This window comes from Vombatus ursinus, unplaced genomic scaffold (assembly GCF_900497805.2).
Source record: "Vombatus ursinus unplaced genomic scaffold, bare-nosed wombat genome assembly UNPS02014770.1, whole genome shotgun sequence".
NCBI classification, from domain to species: Eukaryota; Metazoa; Chordata; class Mammalia; order Diprotodontia; family Vombatidae; genus Vombatus; species Vombatus ursinus.
Window position 1 is genome coordinate 613,504 of NW_020954548.1, and position 27,078 is coordinate 640,581.

General features: G+C 41.7%; 1 protein-coding gene across 4 annotated transcripts; it reads right to left on the minus strand.

Moving 5' to 3' along the window:
* Positions 1 to 8,155: 8,155 nt before the first annotated feature.
* LOC114043767 (nucleoside diphosphate kinase, mitochondrial-like) lies at positions 8,156 to 26,868 on the minus strand. Of its 4 annotated transcripts, XM_027862987.1 has the most exons (6): positions 26,415 to 26,499; positions 16,413 to 16,559; positions 12,751 to 12,884; positions 12,010 to 12,111; positions 9,735 to 9,847; positions 8,156 to 8,586 (listed from the first exon to the last, which is right to left on the minus strand). In XM_027862987.1, the coding sequence occupies exons 2-6, from the start codon at positions 16,462 to 16,464 to the stop codon at positions 8,466 to 8,468; spliced, it is 522 nt and encodes a 173-aa protein (XP_027718788.1). In that variant the 5' UTR covers positions 16,465 to 16,559; positions 26,415 to 26,499; the 3' UTR covers positions 8,156 to 8,465. The 4 variants fall into 4 exon arrangements, with proteins under 4 accessions (XP_027718788.1, XP_027718786.1, XP_027718787.1 ...); XM_027862985.1 differs by lacking the exons at positions 16,413 to 16,559; positions 26,415 to 26,499 and adding an exon at positions 26,807 to 26,868; XM_027862986.1 differs by lacking the exon at positions 16,413 to 16,559 and having other exon boundaries at positions 26,415 to 26,589.
* Positions 26,869 to 27,078: the final 210 nt, after the last annotated feature.

Consider the following 27,078-nt stretch of genomic DNA (forward strand, 5'->3'; position numbering starts at 1 on the left):
AAGGAAGGAAGGAAGGAAGGAAGGAAGGAAGGAAGGAAGGAAGGAAATTTCATGTTATTCTTTTGAACAAAGTGGAGGAGTTTGGGCCAGACTATAGTATAGTTAGGTAGATTCAAAACTGGTTTAAAGACAGGAACTCATTTACATGAAAAGTCACAGGAGTCTCAAGGCCGGTCTCAGAGCTGAAAACAGGGGTGTCTTCCAGGCTTTGCCAATGATACACTTTGGGCAGATCCTTTCACCTCTTAGGGAACAACAATAATCTCAACACGACAGTGCTGGTGGACAACACTGCCCTCATGTGGATATTTGAAGAAATTGAAGTGCGTTCATGAACAAAACTAATTGGAAGGACCCTCGACATGTATAAACGAAACATTGAATTTATGAATCATAGAGACATACATTATCAGAGATAGCCTTCTATGACAACAAAGAACTAGAAACTAAGTAGCTACCAAATTGGAAAGTGACTAAATAAATTGTGGTGCATGAAGGTAATTGAATATTTACTGTGCCATAAGAAATGATGATTCTGAAAAAATTCAAAAGTACATGGGAAGAATATGATCTGATACAACAGACAATAAGCAGAATCAGGAAAATAATAGACACAACCAATATAGCAATGTAAACATAAAAAGCAATTAAACAAAATTAAATTCTGTGCAATCTGTGTAATTATAATGACCAAATAATTCCAAGGAAGAACTGAGAAAATGCACCCTCTCCCTGAAGTACAGAAGTTGGTGGGATGATATGGAATATTGCATATGCTATTAGAAACAATCGATATACTGGGGTGTGGGGGGGTAAAGAATGGTTTACTAGATAGAGGAGTAGAGGATATGTTTGGAAATTAGTGTTACACAAAAACAAAAGACATCCTTAATTTTTTTAAATTAAAAAATATCAGAGCTGGAAGTAACTTTCGAAATAGCCTGTCAGAGCTATAAAGGATTTCAGAACATAGAATGCCAGAATAGACATCACTTTAGATATCATCTAGGTCAACCCTTTGATTTGATATAGGAAGAGAGAGTGTTGCTGTGGTTGGATGAGTCAACATTTGTAAGGAAATAATGCTAATAGTAATGCTAACATTAATCCAAATGCTTGAGAAATGTTTAACATCAACATAGAGACACATAGCATGTTATTGACTTGTTAATGTGGATGGATAGTTTTGGTGGACGGAGTCAGAGCTCTGTCCTTGGTCCTATACTGTTTGAGATTTTATGATGATTAGATACAGACACAAATGATATATTTATCAAATTTGCAAATGAATGGAAGTTCAAAGGAATAGCTAATATATTGTATAACAGAGTCAGGATCCAACAGGCCAGAATGAGGGGTAGGTTCAAAAAATTAATTTTACGAGTACGATGGGGGAAGCATGCCTAGCTTGCAGTTGTTTTGAAAAAAAGATTTAGGTGTTTCAGTAGACCTCAAGATCAATGTAAGTGGGGCAGAGCCAAGCAACAACTCAGCCAACTTCTCCCAATATTCTTTTCTACACAACTTTAAAATAATGCCTCAAATCAAATTTTGGAGTGGCAGAGACAATAAAATGTTAAGGTGAAACATCTTTCCAGCCTAGGACAACTTAAGAAGTCAACAGATTGTGACACCAGGTTAGGGGCCAGCCTAGAGCACAATGGTGGCAACACCAGCTTGGGCCTTGGGGTTGGATTGTGATAGCAACAGTAGCAGCTTCGGGAGCTCCCAGCCCAGAGATGGTAAGAGGGTCAGACAACTGGTCAGAAAGAGATTACAGGGGACCCTTTGCTGGCTCTGGGCATAGCTGATGTTGATTGGCAATTCTATTGCCCATATGTAGATCTGAATCACAGTTCCAGGGTAGAGAGGAGTGCTTGTGGTCAACCACAAGGGAGAAGGGTTGCAGTAGGTTGCAACTGGCTGCACCTGGTTGCAGTTCCAAGGCAGAGAGGAACACCAATACTTGTGGCTGGAGGAGAGCAGGGGACCTGGTGGTCACAGTTCCAGGGCCAAGAACAGTTCTAGTGCTTGAAGCTGCAGAGGAAAACCCAATTCTAACATAAAGTTCAAAGTCAAGAAATAGGTGGGATAGAGCTCTGGCCTTGAAGTCAGTAGAACCTGAGTTCAAATCCAGCCTCAGGCACTTGACACTTACTAGCTGTGTGACCCTGAGCAAGTCACTTAACCCCAATTGCCTCACCAAAAAAAAAAAAAAAAGAAAAGAAAAAAAAAAAGAAATAGGTGGGAAAAACAAGCAAACTACCAAAAAAAAAAAAAGGAAGGAAGAAAGAAAAGAGAGAAAAGAACTTGAAAATTAAAAAGCTCCTACAGTGGCAGGGAAGACCATGATAGAAACTTAGAAGAAGACAACAATGTGAAAATAGCTACAACCAAGCCTCAAAGAAAATGTTAATTGGACACAAAACCCAACAAGAATTCTTGGAAGAGTTAAAGAAAGAGCGAAGAATGGTGGAGGTAAAATTGGAAAAGAAATGAGAGACATACAAGAAAATTATGAAAAGAGAATTAACAGCTTGGTAAAAGAGGCACAAAAATATACTGAAAAAATAACACCTTAAAAAAGAGAATTGGCCTAATGGTAAAAAAAAAAAAAAGAGAGAGAGACCCAAAAATTCACTAAAGAAAAGAACTCCTTAAAAAGAAGAATAGGCCAAATGGAAAAGGAGGCACAAAAATTCACTGAAGAAAAGAATTCCTTAGAAATTAAAATTGGGAAACTGGAAGCTGACTCCATGAGACATCAAGAAACAATAAAATGAGATCAAAAGAAAAACAAAATAGAAGAAAATGTGAAACAACAACTCTCCTGGAAAAAATAATTTAAGAATTATTGGAATCACTGCCTAAAAACCATAATCAAAAAAGAGCCCAGATATCATATTTCAAGAAATTATAAAAGAAGACTGCACTGATATCTTAGATCCAAAGGGTAAAATAGAAATTGGAAGAATTCACCAATTACCTCCTGATAGAGATCCCAAAATGAAAACTCCCAGGAATAATATAGCCAAATTCCAAAGCTCCCATGTCAAGGATAAAATATTGCAGGCATCCAGAAAGAAACAATTCAAATATTGTAAAGCCACAGTCAGGATCATACAAGATTTAGTAGCTTCCATGTTAAAGGAGCATAGGGCTTACAACCAAGAATAACCTACCCAAAAAAAACTGAGTATTATCCTTCAGAGGAAAAAATATATATTTAATGAAATAGAGAACCTTCAAGCATTCCTAATGAGAAGAGCAGAGCTGAATAGAAAATTTGACATTCAAATACAAGACTCAAAAGAAGCATAAAGGGGTAAACATGAAAGAGAAATCATAAGAGATTCAATAAAATTCAATTGCTTACATTCCTATATGGAAAGATGATACATGTAATTCCTAAGAACTTTACTATTATTAAGGCAGTTAGAAGCAGTCTACATAGACAGATGACACAAGTGTAAGTCAATTATTTTCAGATGATTTAAAAACAAATGAAGGGGTAAGAAAGAGGGACACACTGGGCGAAGGAAGAAGGGAGAGGTAGAATGGGAAAATTATCTCACATAAAAGAGGTACACAAGGAAGAACTTTTACAGTGGAAGGAGAAATGAAGAGTAGCAGGCAATGCTTGAGGCTCAATCTCATTGGAACCGGTTCAAAGAGGGTAGAAAAAAATATATACATATATACACATAAAACTATAAACCCAGTTGGCTATAGAAATCTATTGTATCCAATAGGGAAATAGGAGGGGAAGGGAATAAAAGAAAGGGGAGGAGGAATGATAAAAGGGAGGGAAAATTAAGGGAGCCAGTAGTCAGAAGCAAGATAGACTTTTGAGGAGGGATGGGATAAAAAGAGCAAGAGAATGATAAACAGAAGAAAATGTGGTCAAGGGAAATACACAGTTAGTAATCATAATTGTGAGTATGAATGGAATGAGGTTATTCACAAAATGTAAGAGGATAGAGTTAGAAACCAGAATCTAACAAATATGTTGTTTACAAGAGACACACTTGAATCAAAGATATACACACAAGTTAAAATAAGGAGAAGGAGCAAAATCATGCTTCAGCTGAAATAAAAAAAGCAGGGGTAGCAATCATGATATATCATGATCTCAGACAAAACAAAAGCAAAAATAGACCTAATTAAAAGAGATAATCAGGGAAAATACATTTTGATAAAAGGTATCATAGACAATAAAGTAATATCAAAAAAATTTACAGCAATTTTCTCTGATAAAGACCTCTTTTTTAAAATATGTAAGGAACTGAGTCAAATTTATAAAAATAACAGCCACTCCCTAATTGACAAATTTTCAAGTGATATGAACAGGCAATTTTCAGAAGAAGAAATCAAAGTGATCCATAGTCATGTGAAAAAAATGTTCCAAATAATTATTGATTAGAGAAAAGTCAATTAAAACAAATCTGAGTTACCACCTCATACCTATTAGAAATGACAGATGCCAGAAGGGATGAGGGAAAATAGGTACATTAATGAACTTTTGGTAGAGTTGTGAACTGGTCTGATCATTCTGGAGAACAATTTGGAACTATGCCCAAAGGGTTAAAAAATTGTATATACCCTTTGATCCAGCAATAACACTACTAGATCTCTACCCCAAAGAGATCAAAGAAAAAAGAAAGGGATCTATATGTACAAAAATATTTATAGCAATTCTTTTCGTGGTGGCAAAAAAATTGGAAATTGAGGGAATGCCCATAATTTGGAAAATAGTTGAACAAGTTGTGGCATCTAATTGTGATGGAGTACTATTGTGCTATAAGAAAGGATGAGAGGGGTGGTTTCAGCAAACCATGGGGAGACCTATATAAACTGATTCAAAGTGAAGTGAGCAGAACCAGGAGAATATTGTGATGATGATCAACTGTGAAAGACTTAGCTACTCTGATCAATACAATAATCCAAGAAAATTCCAAAGGACTCATGATGAAAAAATGCTATCCATCTCCAGAGAAAGAATTGATGAACTCTGAGTTCATCATAGTCCATATACTTTTCTCATTGTCTTTATTTTTCTTGCTTTTTTTTTTGCAATATGGCTAATATGGAAATGTTTTGCATGATTTCACATGCATAATATATTGCTTGCCTTCTCAGTGGGTGGAAGAGGGACTGGAGGGAGGAAGATAATTTGGAACTCAAAATTTTAAAAAAAGAATGCTAAAAATAAACAATACATATACATATGTGCAAAAGATCAATGTAAGTTTTTTAATAGTATTTTATTTTTTCCAATTACATGTAAGATAATTTTTAACATTCATTTTTTATATGCAATTTTGAGTTCCAAATTTTTTTCCTCCCTTCTCGCTTCCCCAAGACAATAAGCAATATGGTATAGGTTATATATGTGCAACCATATAAAACATATTTCCATATTCATCATGTTGTTTAAGAGGAAAGAGAACAGAAGGAAAAAAAACAGGAAAAAATAAAGAAAGTGAATATAGTATGCTTTGATTTGCATTCAGAATCCATCCGTTGTTTCTCTGGATGTAGACATTATTTTCTATCATGAATCTTTTGGAATTGTCTTGAATCATTGTATTGCTGAGAAGAGCTAAGTTAATAGTTAATAGTTAATCATCCCACAATGTTATGTGTACAATGTTCTCCTAGTTCTGCTCACTTCACTTTGTATCAGTTCATACAAGTCTTTCCAGGTTTTTTTGAAATCCACCTGCTCATCATTTCTTACAGCACCATAGTATTCCATTATATTCATATACCACAACTTGTTCAGTCATTCCGCAGCTGAGAAGCATCCCCTCAATTTCCAATTCTTTGCCACGACAAAAAGAGTTGCTATCAGTATTTTTGTACAAATAGGTCCTTTCCTCTTTTTTATGAAGATCAGTATAGGTTAAGCATGATATGACGGCAAAAAAAAAAGAATACTATATTTTATATGTAAATAGGTTATATTAAGAAATTCCAGGAGGAGGAAAGGGAAGTGATAGTCTTGCACTGTTCTCTGGCCTTGTTGGGGCATATCTCATCTGGACTTTGCATTTGCTTCTGGGCACTCCAGTTTGGGGAAGATATTGACAAGTTGGAGAATGCCTAAACAAGGGCAATCAGGATGGTGAAGGCCTCAAGAACAGGCCATAGAAGGATCAATGGAAGGAACTGGGGATGTTCAGCCTGTATGAAATCAAGGCGCGAGATGATGATTGTCTTCAAGTATTTGAAAGGCTGAGAAATTGAATGAGGAATTAAGACTTTTCTGCTTGGTTCAAGAAGGCAGAACTCTGAGTGATGGGTGGAAGTTGGAGAGAGGCAGACTTTTACTTAATGTAAGGAAATAATATTTTCTGACAATTAGTAGAACAGACTGCTTCCAAAGGTGGTAGGTTCCCACTTGCTATGGGTTTTCAGTAACACATTGAATAACCACTTGTTGGAGACATCAAAGAGAGGATTCCTATACATTCTATATGGAGCTAGGAGGTTCAGGACATAAGGGTACTAGACTAGGAGTCAGGAAAACCTGAGTTCAAATCCCACTCCCAACTCTTCCTTAGTTGTAAGGAAGTCACTTAATCTCCAGTGACCCTGGCGAAGTCACTTAATCCCTTTCAACTTCAGTTTGCTGCTCTGTAAAATGGGGACAATATTGCACCTACCTCAGAAGGTTGTTTGTGAGGATCAGATGAGATAACATATGGAAAGCACTTGGCAGACCTATTAGATGCCCTTTGAGGCTTCTTGGCAGACTCCCTGCTTTACTCAGCAATAATCCAGGGAGGAAGTGAGAGGGGAGGGGGGAGATGCCAAGAAAATGGGGTTCAATTCTTTTAGGTGGCCATGTGTTTAAAGAAGAAAATCTCATGCTGTCTAGAGAGCGTATACCTGCATTCAGGCCACCAGTGTAAGCTACCTTATTGCACCCATTGCATAGCATTTTAAGGTTTGCAAAGCACTTTACAAATATTATCTTGTCTTGTCACAAAGCTGGGAGATAGGTGCTGTTATTATCCTTATTTTACAGAAGAGAAAATAGAGGTTAATAGAGAAAATAGGAAAAGGGTGAGTAACTTTCCCAGGGTCACCCAGGTAGGAAGTGAATGAGGCCAGATTTGAACTGACTCCAGCCCTAGAGCTCTATTCATTAAGCCACCTTATTGCCTCTTGTGTATGGGTATATCGCAAAGTGACCCAGACTCGGAGTCAGAGGACGTGGGTGGGAGTATTGGTTCCGCCATGTACTGGCTGTGTTCTTGGGCAATACATTTCATCCTCCTGACCCTTTTCCCTCACCTATAAAATGGGAACAAACAGTAGTTCTGCTACCTGTCTAAAAGGTCTGTTGCAGATGAATTGAATACATGTAAACTGCCATAGAGAGCTCAGATACTACTCTGGTTTGCTTTTTTTCCTTGGTATCTGCTCTACTGCAGTGAGATTGAGAAATCAGAGTCACTTGGCTTTGTGACAAGCCTCAATTACCAAGGTTCCCAGGCTAGGTCCCTGTGTCCACCAGTCAGTGGGAAGGGGGATGTTTAGGGCTTTGGCTTCATTCATTTATTTCCTTTTAAAAGTATTTGTTTATTTTTAGGTTGTGACATTCACTTCCACAAGATTTTGAGTTTCAATTTTTTTTCTCCTTCCCCTACTCCCCTCCCCAAGATGGCAAGCGATCTGATATAGGTTTAGCTTCATTCATTCAACAAACATTGATACATGTGTTTTCCACTCCCAGGGCACTGTGTTAGTTGCTTTTGGGGATATAAAGAACCCCACCATGTAGTCCTGGGCCTTGAAGCAGCTGGGTGTTGTGATGGATAGAGCAATGGACCTGGAGTTAGGAAGACCCGAGTTTAAATCCAGCCTCATACACTTTATAGCTGTGTGACTCTGCGCAAATCACTTAACCTCTGTCTGCCTCAGTTTCCTTATCTGTAAAATGGGGGTGATAATAATAACACCTACCTTGAAGGGCTGTTGTAAGGATCAAATGAGATAATATTTGTAAAGCACTTAGCACAGTACCTGGCCTATGGTAGGCTCTTAATAAGTGTTTCTTCCCTTCCCCTTTCCCCCCACCTTAAAATCTAATGGAAGATCCCCATTTATAGAAACAAGAAAGGGTGAATTATTACCAAGTTATAGATTGAATTTTAATGTGTCTCCTTTAATAATCATCATTATCTCTGGTTACAAGCAATCACCCTCAAGGTTAACTGGCACTGTGGTCGAGGGAAGGATTGGACTCAGTCCTGCGATGGCTCAGGGCGTGGAGTGAAAAGGCACGTAATTTGGCATCAGAGAGGTCTCTGCGGCGGACAGGAGTTAGGATGGGGGGTGGCCCGTAGCTTGGACAGGAAGGAAGGGAAGAGCATAGCATTCTCATTGGCAGAGGTAGTTACTCCTGGGTCCTTAGTCCGTGCGGGCGGGGGGTGGGCTGAGAGTGAGAGCCTCCCTCACACGTGGTACAGGCTGCTGTGACTGCCACAATCCCAGTCTACCAGCTCACTGCTATGGAACCACAGGCTGATCTCTCTCTGGGCCACTTCCACTGAGTCGCTCGCATGGACAACGTTTCTGTGCCAGAGAAACAAGCAGCAAGGGGTGAGCTCCAAGGTTTGAGGGCCTCCGTGTGGCTGGTCGCTGGCGTTATCCCCCACACTCCCCATCCTGTCCCACCCTCAGACCTCCCGTCCTTTTGCTCTATGTTGCTTAAACAGATGGAGAAATGAATGGTCCAAAGAACAGGGTCGAGTTTTCTCCCACCAAAACTCCATTTTGGTATTGTCTTCAGCCCACCAGAATTTTTATACTTCCTTCCTGCCAGTAATTTGAATAATTCACATTTATATAGTGTTCCCCCATTCTAAAAAAAAAAAAAAAAATCCCAAACCTCATGATCCATGCATCCTTATTAGCTATTGTCTCCAGGGGTGGGGAACCTGCAGCCTCGAGGCCACATGTGGCCCTCTAGGTCCTCAAGTGCGGCCCTCAGACTGAGTCCAAACTTCACAGAACAAATCCCCTCAATAAAAGGATTTGTTCTGTAAAACTTGTCCTCAGTCAAAAGGCTGCACCCAAGGACCTAGAAGGCCACATGTGGCCTCCAGGCTGTAGGTTCCCCACCCCTGGCTCTTAGCTATAGACCTATTGTCTCTTCCTTCTTATGGCCAAACTGCTTGAAAAGACCATCTATAAGAGGCATCTCCACTTTCTTTCCTCTCACTCTCTTTGTGAAGGAAATCATTCAACTGAAACTACGCTCTTCAAAGTTATAAATGATCCCTGAATTGACAAATCTAATGACCTTTTCTCAATCTTCATTCTTCTTGACCTCTCTGAAGCTAAGCATTTATGTGCCTGCTATGTACCAGGCACTGCATTTAATGCTTTAAACTATGATCTCACTTGATCCTCACAACCTGGGAGTTAGGTACTATTATTATCCACATTTTACAGATGGCCAAGAGAGGTTAAGTGACTGTCCAGGGTCATGCAACTAGAAAGTGTTTAAGGCTGGATCTGAACTCAGGTCTTCCTAACTCCAGGCCAGTGCTCTACTCACTGGGCCACCTAGCTTTGACGCTATCAATCACCCTCCTCTCCTGGATACTCTCTTCTAGGTTTTTTTGTGACATTGCTCTCCTATGGCTCCCTTCCTACAGCCTCTTCTCCATCTCCCCCCTTTCAGGCTGCCCAGTCTGCCAGGCCCTCCCTGCCAATACCTGCTGATGTGAACGCTGAAGTCTCCCCGAATTGTCCCCGGGGCAGCTTCTGCCGAATCAGTGTCTCCTACCATGGCCCGAGAGGTACGAACCACATTGTACCCTTCCCAGACCTGCAACACAAAAAAGACCCGGCCTGTTCCTGTCAACGAAAGGCAACTGGACAAGTAGCTAGTCCCCAATATCTGCCTCTTATTTCCTTTGGTCTGTACAGGACATTTCCCACATTTCAAAAGCACTCCTTCTCTCGGCTTCTTTTCTACCTTCACAGTTCCATTCATGTGTCACCCTCCTCTGTGAAGATTTCTCTGAACCTGCCAATCCTAGAGAATCAACTAAAAAACTATTTTAAATAATTAACAACTTTGGCAAAGTTGCAGGATATAAAATAAACTCTCATAAATCATCAGCTTTCTATTTATTACCAACAAAGCTCAGCAGCAAGAGATAGAGAAATTCCATATAAAATAACTATAGACAATATAAAATGGTTAGGAGTTTGTCAAGACAAACTCAGGAACTATATGAACACAATTACAAAACACTTTTTTTTTTGTCTAGGCAATGGGGTTAAGTGACTTGCCCAGGGTCACACAGCTAGTAAGTGTCAAGTGTCTAAGTGCAGATTTGAACTCAGGTCTTCCTGAATCCAGGGCCGGTGTTCTGCCCACTGCACCACCTAGCTGTCCCACAAAACACTTTTCAAACAAATAAAGTCAGATCTAAACAATTGGAAAAAATATCAATTGTTCAAATTCTCCTATAATACTTTGTCCAGCCCTCTCCTTTCCGCTCTATCACCCTTTACCTCATACTAGACCTGGCTGTACATACATCCTACCTCCAAGGCAATCAATGAATCAGCAAGTGCTCATTAAGCACATACAATGTACCAGGCAATATACTGAGTGCCGGTGCTAAGCAAGCATTGAGACTCTGCTGTTTTTCATCTTTGTACCCTCTGCACCTAGCACAAGTAAGGGAGAGATAAATAGATTCATAGAATTGAACACATCTTCATGGAGCAATTTACCAAGCACTAACCAAACTCCACACTCCTAATAGGAGGTAGAGATGGGGAAGACAAAAAGAAAAGGGCACTGGTCTAGGGAAGGAATTTGTTTTCCACCTCTCTAATATGCTCGTCATGTAATAGTGTATGTTAGAGCTATCCATGTTTCTATTTTATCCCTCCAGACTAGACTGGGATTTCCTTGATGATAGGGACCTTGCTGTGTCTGAGCCTCGCGTCTTGACCATCAACTAGCACAATGCTTTGGGTATAATGAATGTTTATGTTTGATGAATGAAATAATTGCTCTGGTGTCCAGGAGAACGGACTGCTTCTAGAATCAGATATAAAATCCTCTTTGGGATTGAAAGCCCTTCACAACCTAGCTCCTTCTTTACTTTTCAGGCTTCTTATATTTTATTCCCTTCCATGAACTCTTTGATGCAGCTACGTTGACCTACTCACTGTTCCTCATACCTGATACTCCATTTCCCAGTCCCGTGCCTTTTACTGGCTATCTCCCAAGCCTGGAATCAGGGGGGTGCTGGAGTCAGCTTGATGAATAGCTCTCAAGAGCTGGTTGTTATATTTTCAGTGTGAACATTCACACCTCAAAATTTGGTAAATACTACAAATCAGGGCTTGGTTTATTCTTTTGTTGATTGTCTAGACTTAGGAAAGTGATAGAGAAAATGTTAATGTTGCAAATTCAACTTTAAAGTATGTCCTGGGTACATTTTCCCCTTGGAGACCAGTTGTTAAACATTTACCAGCCTACCACTCTCTGGAATGTTTTCCCTCCTTACTTCAACTTTCTGGCTTCCCTGGCTTCCTTTAAGATTTATCTTCAGGAGGGCTTTCCCAGACAGACAGACACACACACACACACACACACACTAATGCCTTTGACTCTCAGAACACTTTTCATATCTTGGGGAGAAATCATGTCTATATTTGCTTTTTCTTTGTATCCTCAGAACTTAACACAATGCCTGGCCCACATGGTAAGTATTTAAGTTACCGTGTTTTTGACTGACTGACTGACAGTTTACCTGCTCATCAGGCAATCCCCTTTGGACAGATAAGGAAGGCTCTAAAAGGGAAGAGACCAACAAAAGAACATAGTATTGTGTCCCTTTTGTCATCATCAGGAGCTAATAAAGGAGCATGGGGCAGCATTTGCTGAACTCCCAACACCCCAAAGGAAGCCCCACCCCTTCCCACTTTCCCTCTTAGCAGAACCCAGGCTCAGTCTAGCCTTACCATAGCAACCACAGGACCGGAGCTCATATAGTTGATCAAGTTTGGATAAAAGGGTTTCTTCTTTAGGTCGTGGTAATGCTCAGCAAGGACTTTCTCTGGGGCCTGGAAGGCAATAGGGAGAGAGTTGGTAAGAGTTCTGGAGCCAGATAGCAACAGGAGAAGTTGTGGAACGTTAGCCTACTCAGATCCTGCTACCTGTAGCAAGCTCTCAATGGATGCTGGGTTGGTTGACTGGTTGAGTAGAGGCACTGCCCAGTTCCAAAAAGCCAGGAGATTCCCATGCTAGCAACCCATCTCTTTCTAACCCCAGGGCACCACATTTCCCAGAACACATCTGTTCTGCCAATGAGGGAAACAAGAACTACAAATACAAAACATGGCTGCTGTTGGAAAACTAAATGCCATTGGCCCTTGTAGACATACACAAAAGAAGCAAAGGGGTCAAGTTAGAGAGTCTCCATGATATTTCTTCCACACATACAACACAGACCTGACTGCTTGGACCAGAAATGATGGATCTCCATGGAACCAATGAGGATGGAGTACTGAAATAGTGACTAAAGCCAAGTCTTTTTTGACCTAGAGTCTCTGAAGATAGCAGGCTAAGCTGGGTAGTCTAGTTTAGCTTGGCTGGGGCATCATGCAGGACAGCCTGGCTCTGGTCAGTACCTTCTACCTCTAAGCAAGGAACAAATCCCCCACAGGGAGATTGGAAGACCCATCCATAGTAGGCACTGTTACCTGTAGCAGCTTCATGCCCACCAATTTGAACCCTCGTCTTTCAAAGCGCCTGATGACATCTCCAACCAGCCTCCTCTGAACACCATCTGGTTTTACTGCAATCAGTGTTCGTTCCTGGGTTCTAGTAAGTCCCCCTATAGGAAAGGGAAACAGAAGGTCATCACCAGGACTGGCCTCTTGGGCCTACTGGAGTCTAATAAGATCACATTCAATGAGTAGAAATGTAAAGTTCTACACTTGGGCTCAACAAACTCAACTGCACAAGTACAAGACGAGAGATACATGACTGGATAATATTAGGTGTGAATAAGATCTAGAGATTGTAGTAGACACATTTGATGTTAGTCAGCAATGTGACAAGGCAGTCAAAAGAGCTAATGCTGCCTTCGGTTGCATTGATAGAGGCACGGTGTCAAATAATCCCACTGTACTCTACTTTACATCTAGAGAGTTCAATTTGAGCGTGCCCCAAAGAGGATAGTGTGAGAACTGAAAACCATCTCATTTAAAAATCACTGAAGCAATTGGGGGTGTTTACTCTAGAGAAGACATGGAAGGAAAGGGAATGGTGGAGGGTGGCAGGGATGTGATTACTTTCTTTGAAGTATTCGAAGGGGCATCATATGGAAAAGAGATTAGACATGTTCTGCTCGACTTCAGAGGAAAGAACTAGAAACCACAGGTGGAAGTCACAGAGAAATTAACGTCAAGTTAGCATAAAGAAGGTCTCCCCTAACAGTGAGGGATGTCCAAAAGCGAAAAGGAGCTGTGCCAGAAGGCCTGGGGTTCTATATTGTTGAAGGTTTTCAAGCAGAGGATGAACAACATATTCGGGACATTGTAAAGGAAATTTCTATTCAAGTATTCAGGTATGGCTTAGATGAGATGGAATTTGAATTTCCTCCCTACTCGGAGATTTCAAAGAGAACCAATGACATCACAGAGGATGTCTTGACTTGTATGTGAATTGGATTTAAGTGAGCCAGAGTTGCACAAAATCGTTAGCTTTAGGGCAGCTAGGTGGTGCAGTGGATAGGGCATAGGCCCTGGAGTCAGGAGGACCCGAGTTCAAACCCAGCCTCACTTACTAGCTTTGTGACCCTAGGTAAGTCACTTAACCTCATTGCCTCCAGCAAAAAAAAAAGTCATCAGTCTCACTCTCTCTCTTAGAGTCATCTAAGTCCAGTGGCAGGACAAAAGTCAAGAGACAAAAGGCAATGGCCTGGGATGCAGTAGATGACCTTGGCATCTTTAATGTCTGACCAAACTCTAAATGTTCCACACACCTGCTTCAGCTGCCTTCGATGCCATTAGAACAAATTGTTCTCATCTGCCCATTCTACCAGGAAAGTCTTCACATGCTTGGGGTATGTCCCCTTAACCATCAACAAGTTTGAGGCCTATCGGATACCCTCAACCTGGTTTAACCTGTCTGCCAAGATATTTACCGGGGTGTGGTCACTGTACATGCTACAGCTACTTGGAGCCACAGGTGGGAGTTGGGTGAATCCGGTGGACCCCAAAGGTGGATGAGAAGCCCTGAAGCCAGAAGCCCGCACACCAGAGGTGCTCATCTTCCTGAATGCCCCATATGTTGGGTCACATTTGGTCTCAGTTTTTCTGACAAAGGAATCCTCTTTTTCCTTCTCCACCCTAGATGGGTGCATTTCAAGGGAGAAGAAGCAATGCCTAAAGTCTACTGAAATGCTTAAGGATCTCTCTCATCTCACTGTCATTTTGAGGAGACTCCAACCTAGGGACTGCTCTGGATACCTGGAAGAAGAGCACCTAGAGGTCAGGTCCTTCCACCTACAGCAGCAATAGGCATGTTTAGCCAATGTCTGGCACATAGTAGGTGCTTAATAAATGTTTATTGATTCATTGACTGATTGTATGCTAGCCTAGGGCTCCCAGCTGGGCAAAAGGCACAGCCACAAAACAACAGCTTTTCCAGAGCAACCGAGCAGTCCTAAAAATAACGTTCAGTGACGCAGTCTGCCCAGTTACTAGGACAGCCTTTCTGAGAAGGAGGAAGGCTAATTAGGAACACATCCATGGGGAGGCCTGGAGGTATAAGCAGAGATAGCACAGCTCCCCAGAGAAGGGAAAAGCCAGGATTCTGCCTCCTCTCATTATATTGTGTCCTGCATCCAAAGACTGGGCGAAAGGTACCATCACCCAGCACACTGAAGGAGGCAGAGGGTATCCTTCAGTTTCCTCATCACTTTGTTTCATGAATCAGTATTTCTGAAATTAAGGAATGGCAGAGACCCAGGTTGGGGGTTGGGGAAAGTCAATTAGGTTATCCCCAAAGGGTAGTTCATTTCAAAACTAGGCAATAAGGCACAAGGCAAAGGGAGTATGGAGAGGGGGAGGGGAGAGAAGGATGGGAGAGAGAGAGGAAAGGAGGGAAGGAGAGAGAGACAGGCAGAGAGATAGAGAAACAGAGACAGAGAGAGACAGACAGGCAGAGGAGAGGGAGGGAGGACAGGGAGAGAAGGAGAGGGAGGAAAAGAGAAGGAAAGGAGAGAGAAGGAGGAAGGGAGAGAGAGGAGAGACAGAGAAACAGAGAAAGGAGAGAGTAACAGTGAGAGAGGAGAGACAGAGAGAGAAGAGAAGAGAAAGAGAGGGAGGGGGGAAAGATGGAAGAGGGAGGAGGGGAGGAGGGAAGGAGGGAAGGAGGGAAGGAGGGGAGAGGGAGGGAGAGAGAGGAGAGAGACAGATACACAGAGAGAGAGAGAGAAGGAAAGGAAGGGAGGAGAGAGGGACACAGAGTACACAGGGGAGAATGGCATGTAGTCTTTTCCACATGTACTTACTTTGAAAAATAGTCATAGATTCAAGGAATTCTGACTATAGTTAGCTTGGCAGCAAATGCTGGGAACTAATGATAATAGTGTCACATTTCAATATCCATACTTTTTGACCCAGAGACCCCACAGCTAGGCATATACACCAAGAGGTCAATGTTTGAAAGAAAGGGCCAATTCCTACCAAAATATTTACAGCAGCACTTTTTATAGAACTGGAAACAAATAGCCATTGCTTGAGGAATGTCTAAACAAATTATGAGACATGAAGTAATGAAAACTTACCAAATTATAAAAAATAAGAAATATAACAAATTCAGAGAAGCATGGGAGTTAAATGAAATGATGAAAAATTAAGTAAAGTAGAACTAGGAAAATAGTTTACACGATATCTATAACAATGTAAATTGCAATAACAAGAAAAAAATATTGAACATTGTATAAACATAATGACCAAGCTCAGCCCTGAAGAAGAAATGAAAAGGTACCTGCAAACATGCGCGTGTCTCCCCATCCTCAAAAAACTCTCACTTGATCCATCTTTCCCCATTAGCTATTGTTCTAAATCTGTCTACCTTTTTGTGGCTAAACTCCTTGAAAAGGCCCTCTACAATAGGCATCTCCACCTCCATGCCTCTCACTCCCTTCTTAACTCTCTGCAGCCTGGCTTCCCACCTCATCGTTCAACTGAAACTACTCTCTCTAAAGTTACCAGTGATTTCTTAATTGCCAAATCTGATGGCCTTTTCTCAATATCCCTCCTTTTTTACCTCTCTACAGCCTTTGCCACTATTGATCACCCTCTTCTCTCTAGGTTTTGCAATACTGCTCTTCTCCTGGTTCTCCTCCTACCTGTCTGTCTGCTGCTTCTCGGTCTCCTTTGCTGGATCCTCATCCAGGTCATGCCCACTAATCTTGGATGTCCCACAAAGCTTTTGTCCTGGGTTCTCTTCTCTTCTTCTTCTTCTATGCTATTTCACTTGGTGATCTCATCAGCTCCTGTGAATTCAATTGTCATCTCTGTGCAAATGATTCCCAGTTCTATTTGTCCAATCCTAATCTCTCTTCTGGACCTCCGGTCTCTCATCTCCAGCTGCTTATTGGATATTTCAGTTTGGATATCTCATGAACATGTTACATGTCCAAAACTGGACTCCTCTTTTCCCCCCACAAATCTTCCTCTTTTTCTGACTTTCCTACCACTTTCAAAATTACCACTGTGCTCCCAGTCATACAAGATACATCCTAGGCATCATCCTCAATTTTTCATTCTCTCTGACCCCCCTTCCCATATCCAATCAGTTGCCAAATACTACTGTTACTCCCTTCATAACACTTCTCTTATATAGCCCCTTCCTCCGTCTAATACCGCCACCGCTCTGGTGCAGTCCTTCATCACCTCATGCCCGGACTCTTGCAACAGGCAGGTTGATCCCCCTGCCTCAAGCCTCTCTCCACTCCAGTCCATCTGCCACTAAGCTGTTAAATTGATCCTCCTTAAGCCTATGGGAGTCAGATCTTGTTCCTCCATCCCACCCACATTTAATTAACTCCAGCAGCTTCCTATTACTGCTGGGATCAAATACAAAAGCTTCTGTTTCACTTTTAAAGCCCTTCATAGCCTGCTGCCCCACACCCTCCACACTCTTTCCACTCTCCTTACTCAGGACATTCCATCTCTTGACTCTTAGCATTATTATTTGCCATCCCCCCCCATACCTGTAACTTTCTCCCTCCTCATCTCCACCTCCTGGCTCCCCTAGCTTCCTTCAAATCTCAGTTAAAGTCACATCTGCAAGAAACTTTTCACAATTCTCCTTCATCTCAGCATCTTCCTCTGAGATAATCTCCAATTTATCCTATATAAAGCTTGTTTGCACAATTGTCTCCCCCATTAGACTGTGAGCTCCCTGAAAGCAAGGATGATTATTAGCCTTTCTTTGTACTCCCAGCATTTAGCACAGTGCCTAGCTCGTAGCAGGTGCTTAAGAAATGCTTGTTTACTGACCCAGCTTGGCCCTGAAGAAGGAATGAAAAAAAAATGCCCCTTCTTTCTTATCCTTGGCAGAGGTGGGAACCTAGAGGAGCAAAACTTCCACAAATGTTTGGATGAGTTTCACTAAACACTGTTTTTTTTTTCTCTTTCTTTTTTATCCTTTGTTATAAGGAATGACTTTCTAGGTAGGGATGGAGGAAAAGATCAATAGTATCTTGAAACAAAGGTGATATAAAAACAAAATATATCAATAATTTTTAAGATAGTAATATTATCATGTTTCTATAGCACTTTATAGCTTAAAAAGCATTGACCCCATAATAATGTCTTCATGAAGGTGGGGCAAATATTATTATCTCTATTTTATAAATGATGACATCAAGGCTCAGAGAAATTAAATGACTCACCCATAGTCCTAAGCAAATAAGTGGAGGAGCTGGAACTCAAACTCCACTCTGACCACTGCCCTTTCCACAGTACGATGCTTCCTCTTGGCCTGATGGCTCACGTCTTTTCTAGCTCTAATCCTGTGGACCTTACCCTACAACCTACCCCATCCTAAGCTACAGGAGTTGGTAACTTCTTGGGGACTTAGCAGCAGGATCTCATGGGGTGCTTGGGTGCTTGTACTCGGACCCCACTTTCAAGATCACATTTCTCCCTAGCCTTAAGGCACTATCCCTGACAGTTCCCCTCCAGCCCAAGGACCCTATCTCTGGCAATAACTCATGAGTGAGCCCAGTGAGGCAAACTATCTCTCCTTGTTACAGGAACAAGCTGACCTCTGTAGAATTTTTCTTGTATGAATAGGATTATCTTGTACCAGCAGAACTATCAAATACTGATGCCCTCAGTTACCGTATACAATCCAGAGGTCAAGCTACAGACGTCAACTCCCAAAGAAGACAGTTATAGACATAACAGACCAAAAATATACCCTTGAGGAACCCTCTCCTCCCCCCTCCCAGAGGCTTCCAACAGTGAATGACAGAGTTGTATGTTATTGCCTAATTAGCATACTTGGCACACAATCTACTACTTTTCCTATATAAGCGTTAGCACCATTTCTGTTAGGTTGCAAGTTCCCTAAGTAGTTCTGCCCACCATGGCAAGTTCCTTGAGAATTCTTGCCTGCTATATAGTGTAGCAATAAATCTTTGTCACCTTGACTTAAAGAATGCTTGAGTCTGTGAATTCATTCTAGACGACCCTGTCCTGTACTCTTGTCTTTGAGGGGTCTCTGAATCTCTCAGACCTCAACAGATTGAAGCAAATGTTATTCGAGACACCAGGGAAGGCATCCAGAGCCCACCTGAAAAAGTTCTAGTCCTGATTTCTTCTTCTTTTTTGGCAAGGCAATCTTGGTTAAGTGACTTGCTCAGGGTCATACAGCTAGTATCAAGTGTCTGAATCCAGATTTGAACTCAGGTCCTCCTGACTCTAGGGCCAGTACTCTAACCACTGTGCCACCTAGCTGCCCTTAGTCCTAACTTCTTAGTGTTGTCTGACTCTTCATGACCTCATTTTAGGGTTTTACTGTCAGAGATACTGGAGTGGTTTGCCATTTTCTTCTCCAGCTTATTTTATGGATGAGGAAACTGAGGCAAATAGGGTTAAGTGACTTGTTTGTCCACAGTCACACAGCTAGTAAGTATGTGAGGCCAGATTTGAACTCATAAAGATGAATGAGTCTTCCTGATTCCAAGCCCAGTGCTCTATCCATTGTACTACCTAGTCCTGACATCCATTCTCAAAATAGGAATAGAATGGAGGATGTCAGCATGAGGACACCTCACCAACATGGGAGTTCTTCCTTGGCCCCTGACTGCTCTTTCCCCAAGAGATAAGACTGTCCCTTCAGTAGCAGTAAATAAACCATAGTGATTACTCAGTGACTTAGCCCAAATACTCCCATTTTGACCGATATCCATTTGACCTCTACTTTCATCCTTTAACTTTATGTCAAACCGTAGAACAAATCTTTTTCTTCTATAACATTATTTTAATACCAATATAGAAATGTAGTTCCTTAATTAGGGCAAATCTTTTTAGAAAGTGTTATAGCTACTGAAGCAGGAGCAAAGAATATTTCCTTTAAGGTGATGATTCCTCATTTACCATGTTTCAGTCTTATCTTCCTGGGTCCAAGCTCAGGTGAAGGTAAGCAGAATTATATAACCCAGCCCAACCCAGATCATCATCCCCATCCCCCATTTTCATTAGCTCTTTGCTGAAGAAACTAGCTTACCAACTAGTGGTTTTTTTTTTTTTTTTTGTATCTGGAAACACAATGATCATCTTCTTTAAGGCTTATAATGTTCTGTGGCATCATCCTATCTACCCAATTCTTACTTATCTGCACGTATTTGTGTTTCATCTTGACAAGGTAAATCACTCCAGGTGAAGTAGCTAGGTGGTGAAGTGAATAAGGCACTGGGCCTAGAGTCAGGAAGACATCAATTCAAATCTCTACTAGCTGTGTGATGCTGAAAAAGTCATTTAACCCTATATCAGATTGTGCGCTGTCTTGGGGAGGGGAAGAAAAATTTAAAACTCAAAAGCTTATGGAAGTGATTGTTGATAAATCAAAATAAATTAATAAAATAAAATTTGGGTGCTAGTAAAAAAAAAAGTCATTTAACCACTCTGTTTCCTGTTTCCTAATCTGTAAAATAGGAATAATAATAGCACTTACTTCACCGGATGGTTGCAAGGATCAAATGAGTTTATAGTTAAAGTACTTAGCAAACCTTAAAGCGCTATATGCACGTTAGCTATGATTATTATTGGGGCAGCTAGGTGGCACGGTGGGTAGAGTACAGGGCCTGAAGTTGGGAAGACTTATCTTCCTGCATTCAAATCTGGCCTCAGATACTTACTAGCTGTGTGACCCTGGACAGGTCACTTAACCCTGTTTGCCTCATTTGTAAAATGAGCTGGAGAAGGAAATGGCAAACCATTCGAATATCTTTGCTAAGAAAACTCCAAATGGGGTCAGGCAGAGTTGGACACAACTGAACAACAACATTATTATTACTAATTCTCTAAGCCTCCGTTTCCTCATCTATAAAATGGGGATAATAATAGCACTTACCTCATAGGATAATTTTAAGGATCAAATGATTTTATATGTAAAGCGCTTTGCAAATCTTAAAGTGCTATATACATGTTAGCTACTATTACTACATCTCTGAGCTTCAATTTCCTTATTTGTAAAATGAGAATAATAGCACTTAGATTACCTGCCTGGCCAGGTTATTGTAAGGCATGTACTATATACACGCAAGCTTTCACTCTTTCCTTCCAGCTTTATGATACCTCTCTAAGGTCAGGTAGTATTATCCCTATTTTATATGAAGAAATTGATAAGTTTGAAGTGATATGTCCAAAGTCACAAAACTAGTAATTGATGGGGCCAGGTTTCTTGACTTTAAAGATATTGTTCTTTCCATTAAACTAAGCTGAACTGCTAAGTGTGAGATATAGCAATGGCTGGAAACCAAGAAGAAGCTCTCAGCATATAGGATTTAACAGTTTATCCTCAAAACCACAAAGAAGTACTGAGGGAAATAGGCTTAAATCAACTGCCCTTCTGCTACTGCCAACCAGGCTGGCTTAGACCCAGTCATCATGTGCACCCCCTAGTCCCCCACAACAATGACTTGAAGATAAATTGAACAGAGATGAAAAGGGGCAGACTGGACCTAATCATACGACATTCTCCTAAAGCCTCGCCCTGTATGACAAGAACTACAGGAAGATTGTCAGCAAGCAGCCTGAGGAGATAAGAGGTTTGGAAAGAATTTAAAAAAAAAAAAAAGGCTAGGAGGAAAAGACCCAGAATTGAACAGGAGGAGAGAAGTGAGCTATGTTGTTTTTAGGAAAAGCAGAGGTCTTTTAAGGACCCCAACCTTCTTTCTGAAACAAAACCTTATCTCTTTAATAAGCCTGCATAGTCTACAAAGGATTGAAAATGAGAATCTCCCAGGTAGCAATGGACATTGTAAAGAAGAAATTATGAAAGATGTCATCAAACTGGGGTGAAAGCTATCATCAAAGAAATATATGGGCTGGTCCCATGACAAGATTGAGAGATGCTGATAAAGATGGTAAGAAAAAGAAGAAGAGATTGCACCAGGATTTATGGAAGGAAATGAAAGAGTTACATAAAAAGGGCAAACATGGGTGGATTTCAATCTACAAGCTTAGACAGAATATGTGAATTGAAGGGATAACAGATCCATTTGAGTATTCAATTAAGAGAAAAAGATCAGACCCATTCTACAAGTATAATGTCCCATTCTGCATATGGGTCCAAATAGCTCTTCTAACAACCCCTTACAATGTGCCCAACCCAAAACTAACCTGTCATGGTCAACCGCAAGAGTAAGGGCGCAAAGCTTTCTTTGTGGGTCAAAGGGCTGGAAGCTGGGCACCATGTCAGAATGTGTGGGGTTTGACCCAGTTTTTGCTTATGGCTTTGGGAAATAATATCTTTGCATTTGCATATAATTTTTAACTTTTCAAGAAGGTTTTTCATACATTATCTCATTTGATCCTCATAACAACAACACTGAGAAGGAGGCAGAACTGGGATCTTTACTCCTCCTCTAGTTTACAGATGAGAAAACTGAGGCATAAAGGTTAAGAAATGTTTCAAAGATCATATGCGCTGTGGCTAGCTACTTAATGACTAAGCTGGTACTGAAATTCTACTTTCCTAACCCTTAGATGAGCAGTACTATAAATTTGAAGACTTGAGTTCTAGTCCTGGCACTAACTTCTGTGTGAGCCTAGACAAGTCACTTTCTCTCTTAGAGCCTCAGTTTCCTCATATGTAAAAAGCAGGAGTTGGATTATATAATTGCCAGGATCTCTTGTAGTGCTTATGCTATGATTTGTATGAAAACAAGCTTCCCCAATTTCCAAATTCCCTAGAGTCCCAGAATTGGGAAGCAGCGTGTAGAAAAGTACTGAATTTGGGGTCAGAGGACATGAGTTCCAATCCTGTAATCTTAGGCATAACAATTAACTTCTCTGGGCTTGTTTCCTCATCTATAAAGTGAGGATTGCACTAGATGGTCTCTGAGGTACCTCCTAGCTCTATGAGTCCATTCTCCTATCTCTTGGTCTTGAAAAGGCAGTTGAGTTAACATAAGGGACAGGACATACATAGAAGGTTATAAAATTCAGCCCCTTCACAATGGCAGTTTTCTATTCCCCCAAACCTGCCCAGCCTCAACCTGTCCTTTCTTAGACCAAAACTGACATCAATGACTTCAGGCCAGCATTCCCTGGATCTCAGAGCCAATGCCTTTTTGTGGCTTGATCCAAGGAAAAGGAAGTTGGAAATATTGAATTCAATTCAATTCAATTTAAAGAAGGTAGATAAAGAATCTAGCACATTTTCAGTAAGCTGGAAGCCTTGAGAACTCCAAATAAGCAAAACATCTGTCAGGTTATGGAGACTTCTGCCACTCCTGATACAAAACAGAACACCACATGGTAATCCTCAAAGCAACAGCCTTGATAATGTAGCCCTTCTGCAGCTCAATTTCTTAGCAAATGATGGGGGGACGTCTCCAGTCGTCCTGATCTATATCTTGACACTGGACCCAGATGGCTCTGGAGGAGAAAATGAGACTGGTGACTTTGCACAGCCCTCCCTTGGTTAAATCCAATTCACTCGCAACTCATGGCATCCCCTTCCTTATGCCATGGTCCTCTTAGAGAGTGAAGGACAAACAAAAACAATAGCAAATGATGCAGCCTTCATTTTGTAGACAGGGAAGTAGGGAAACACAGATGTCTGATTCACCCAACCTGCAGGATAAAGTAGAAAGGTATCCTCTGCAGATGATGAGCCAGAAAGAATATTAGACTTAGGATCAGAAAACCTGCATTTAATTCCCAGGTCTACTTTTTACTATCCATTTGAGTTTAAGCAAGTCATCTCCCCTCTGTATACCTCAGTTTTTGCATCTGTTAAAATAAAGGAGTAGAACTAGATGATTTCTAAGGTCTCTTCCCTTTGTAATCCTTAGATTATATTTAGAGGAAACTAGGAGGCACCGTGGATGAAAGCTGGACCTGGAGTCAGGAAAACCTGGATTCAAATACTGCCTAGTATTTCCCGGTTGGGTGACCCTGGGCAAGTCACTTAAGTTCTGTCTGCCTCAGTTCCCCCACCAGTAAAATGATAATTATAGTATCTACTTCCCAGGGTTAGAAAAAATGAGTGTCCCAGGAATCTGTCCTTGGCCCTGTGCTCTTTAAAATTTTTTTCAGTGACTTGGGTAAAGGCATAGATAGAAAGCTTATAAAATGAGAAAATGACAAGAAGTTTAAAGAAAGAACTAAAAAACAAATGCCCCTTTATTGGGGAATGGCTAAACAAATTGTGAGTTTTTAATGTAACATTATTATCGTTATTATTATTGTGTCATAAGAAATGATGATCATGAAGAGTTTAGAGAAGCTTGGGAAGACTTATATGAACTGATACAGATTGAAGTAAGCAGAACCAAGAGAACTATTTCAAAATTAATGTAAAGGACATGCAGTGTAAACAACATTGAAAAAGACCAGTTACTCAATCAATAAGCATCAGAATTCAGATCACTACAAGGACCAGTTGTAACTTCAGAGAACTGACAATAAAACATGCTTCATGTTTCCAGGGAGAGAAGTGGTAGACTACAGAGGCAGAATGAAGTGTGTGTTGTCCGACAGGACCAACATGTTGATTTGTTTTGCTGTACTTCTTTGTTATAAAGGAGAATTTACATGGTGGGGAGGGGAGAGTAGTCATTGGGAAGTGACAGTAATTTTTTAAGGAAAAATAAGCATCAATAAAACATTTGTATTTTAAGAAAGACAGAGACAGACAGAAAGCAGGCTAACAAGTTGAATGATAGTTTGGATCCACAAGGATATCAACTAACTAGAATGTTGGGCTGAAGCAAATTAAGATAAAATTTAAAAGGATTAAATATAAAGTCTTACACTTTACATTTGGCAATTTGACAAATATAGTGAGAGAGGCATGGCTAGAAATCAGTTGCTCTGAAGAAGATCTGGCAGTTCTAATAGACCACAAGCTCCATAGGAATCACTTGCTCAATACGGCAGCCAAAAACAAAAAAAAAACAAAAAAACCCAAAACCCACGTGTGGCCTTTAGTCTTCATTGAGCTGCATAGTACTCAAGATGATTCAAGGTGATAATAGTACTACTGAAGTCGTCCCTGGTCAGAACTTATCTGGAGAACTGTGTCTACTTCTGGGTGCCACACTGATAAACTGGAGATCATCCAGAAAAGGGTGAGGTGACTAGGATGATGAAGGATCTTGAGATCATGCCATATGCTCTGTTAAAAAAAACTGAAGTTGTATAATGTGGAGAAGAGAAGATTAAGAGAAAATATTATATCTGTCTTCAAGGCAGCTACATGGCATAATAGATAGAGTTATGGGTTTTAGGAAGACCAAACTTCACAACCTGCCACAGCTGCCTCCACTGTGTGACCCTAGACAAGTCACTTAATCTCTCAGCTTCAGTTTCCTCATCAGCAAAATGGGGATAAAAACAGTATCTACCTCAGGTTTGTTGTGAAAATCAAATGAAATAACATACGTTAAAGTGCTTTGCAGTCCTTAAAGTGCTATATCAATGTTAGCTACTCTTATTATTAGTTGGAGGAGGAAATGGCAAACTAGTTTCTTTGCCAAGAAAACCCCAAATGGGCTCATAAAGAGTCAGACCCGACAGAAACGATTGAACAACAACAGCAATTATTATTATTAGTGTGGGAAGGGGATTATATTTGTTCTGCTTGGTCTCGAAGGGCAGAGCAAGGAAGGACAGGTGAAATTTTCAGAGAAGCATATTTAGGTTTAATATAAGGACAAGGATAATTCCTAATCATTAGAGCTATCCAAAAACTGACTGGGACTCCTCAAGTGGTAGCAGACTTTTCCTTTCTAGAGGACTTTGAGTAATTTATTGAATATGTTGTCAAGAAAATTCTTATTTGGGTCCATTTATCCTTCCAGGTTCTTTCCAACTTCTGAGGTACTGTGATTCTAGGCACAGTACCCAGAGTCGCCTGGCTCTGCTTCCTTCTACTGCCGATTTTACTGCTTTACTACCCAGCTCTCAACAATCTGACTAGCTTTGCAGACCTCCAATCTAGCAAGGAAACAGAGGCGCAGCCTTAGAGGAAATGGAGAGAGTCATCACCCAAGCTGCAAAGGACAAACAGCAGGTCTGAAAGAAAAAGCTATGAGTGACTTGGAGTTCAGAGGTAGGCTGCAAGGGGTAAGGGTTTGGAGAGAAGGAACTCATTTTCTTCCTCAGTTTCAATCCTTCACAGCGGCTGGCTGTGAAAGCCTGTCCACTGCCTACTGTCCACGTGGGCGCCTGTGCAGGCTAGGGAACAAAGAACCCAGAGCATAAGACCTCTCCCTACGAACTAACAGGGTTCAGAAAGTGAAGCAAGCCCCAAGGAAGGATGCTGGTCGGCTAGACCATTGGCCGGTGTTGCAATCATCCCGGAAGATCGGGTGGGCCTAGGGAAGGAAAGGATTGGCCAGGGTTTGGGTCGGGAGCTCCTCTCAATTCGCTGGAATGCCGGGTGATAGAGGGACTTGGGGAGAGGGGCGGCGGTGGGTGGAGGGAAGGGAAGTTGGGTCAAGCTCACGTCCCTGGGCAAAGGGGAGGGAGTCCCAGGCCAGACTCGCTTCTCTCGGGTGCAGGGGCTTCCTACGTTAGACAGCTAGGGCCCTTGCTTGTCCATCCCCACCCCTGCCTCTCCTTCGCGTTCTTGTGGGCGGCCGGCGCCTCCCTTTCCCACTCACCAGAGTTGTAGCGGAGCACAATAGAGCTAGGCACTCCTCCGTAGGGCAGAGACAGGAGCAGCTGCTTCGTGCCCAGGGTGCGGCTACTTCCCTGGACGCGGCCGCGGCCCAGGAGGGTCCGCAGCGCGCAGCGTGGGAAGAAGCCCATGTCCGCCCCCTTGCCCTGAGCCCCGGGCGGCCGGGCTGTTCGCCCTCAGCCCGGCCCGGTCCCCAAGTAATGGGAGTGTAGGAGGAAGGGACGGACAGGCACGGGGGCGGGCCAGGTCCTGCACTAACCTCCCGCCCCCATCCCAAAGGGGTGGGGGGCGGGGAGTGGATGGGGTATGGGTGGGAACACAACTCGAGTTTCAAGTTTCAGACCCACCCCTTTCAAATAGCAGCTTTTTCCTTACCTTCCCTCAGGCTGGCTGTGGGCCCATCCACGGAAGTACCTCTGTCTCCCCAATCCCCAACTCCTCCCCTCCTGTGACTCTAGTTTAGGACTGGGTCTGATTATCCAGCTCAACCCCTCCCACTCTCTTTTGTATTATCCAGGATAGGGCAGATTGTGGGGTGGAGAGGAGCAGGGGGAACCAACCCTGCAGTCACCTGGGCATCTGAGAAAGAGTAGTTTATAACTTAAAGTAGGTGGAGATTAGATCTTTAAAGCCCTTTCTATCTCCCC

Bases quoted from the DNA above. Each gene is read 5' to 3' on its own strand.
- LOC114043767 (XM_027862986.1), bottom strand. From the start codon at position 26,562: ATGGGCTTCTTCCCACGCTGCGCGCTGCGGACCCTCCTGGGCCGCGGC. The intron at 9,848-12,009 runs GTAAGGCTAGAC...TTTGTGTTGCAG, and splicing joins CCGGTCCTGTGGTTGCTATG to GTCTGGGAAGGGTACAATGT. The intron at 8,587-9,734 runs GTATTGGCAGGG...TCTCTGGCACAG, and splicing joins TTCAGCGTTCACATCAGCAG to AAACGTTGTCCATGCGAGCG.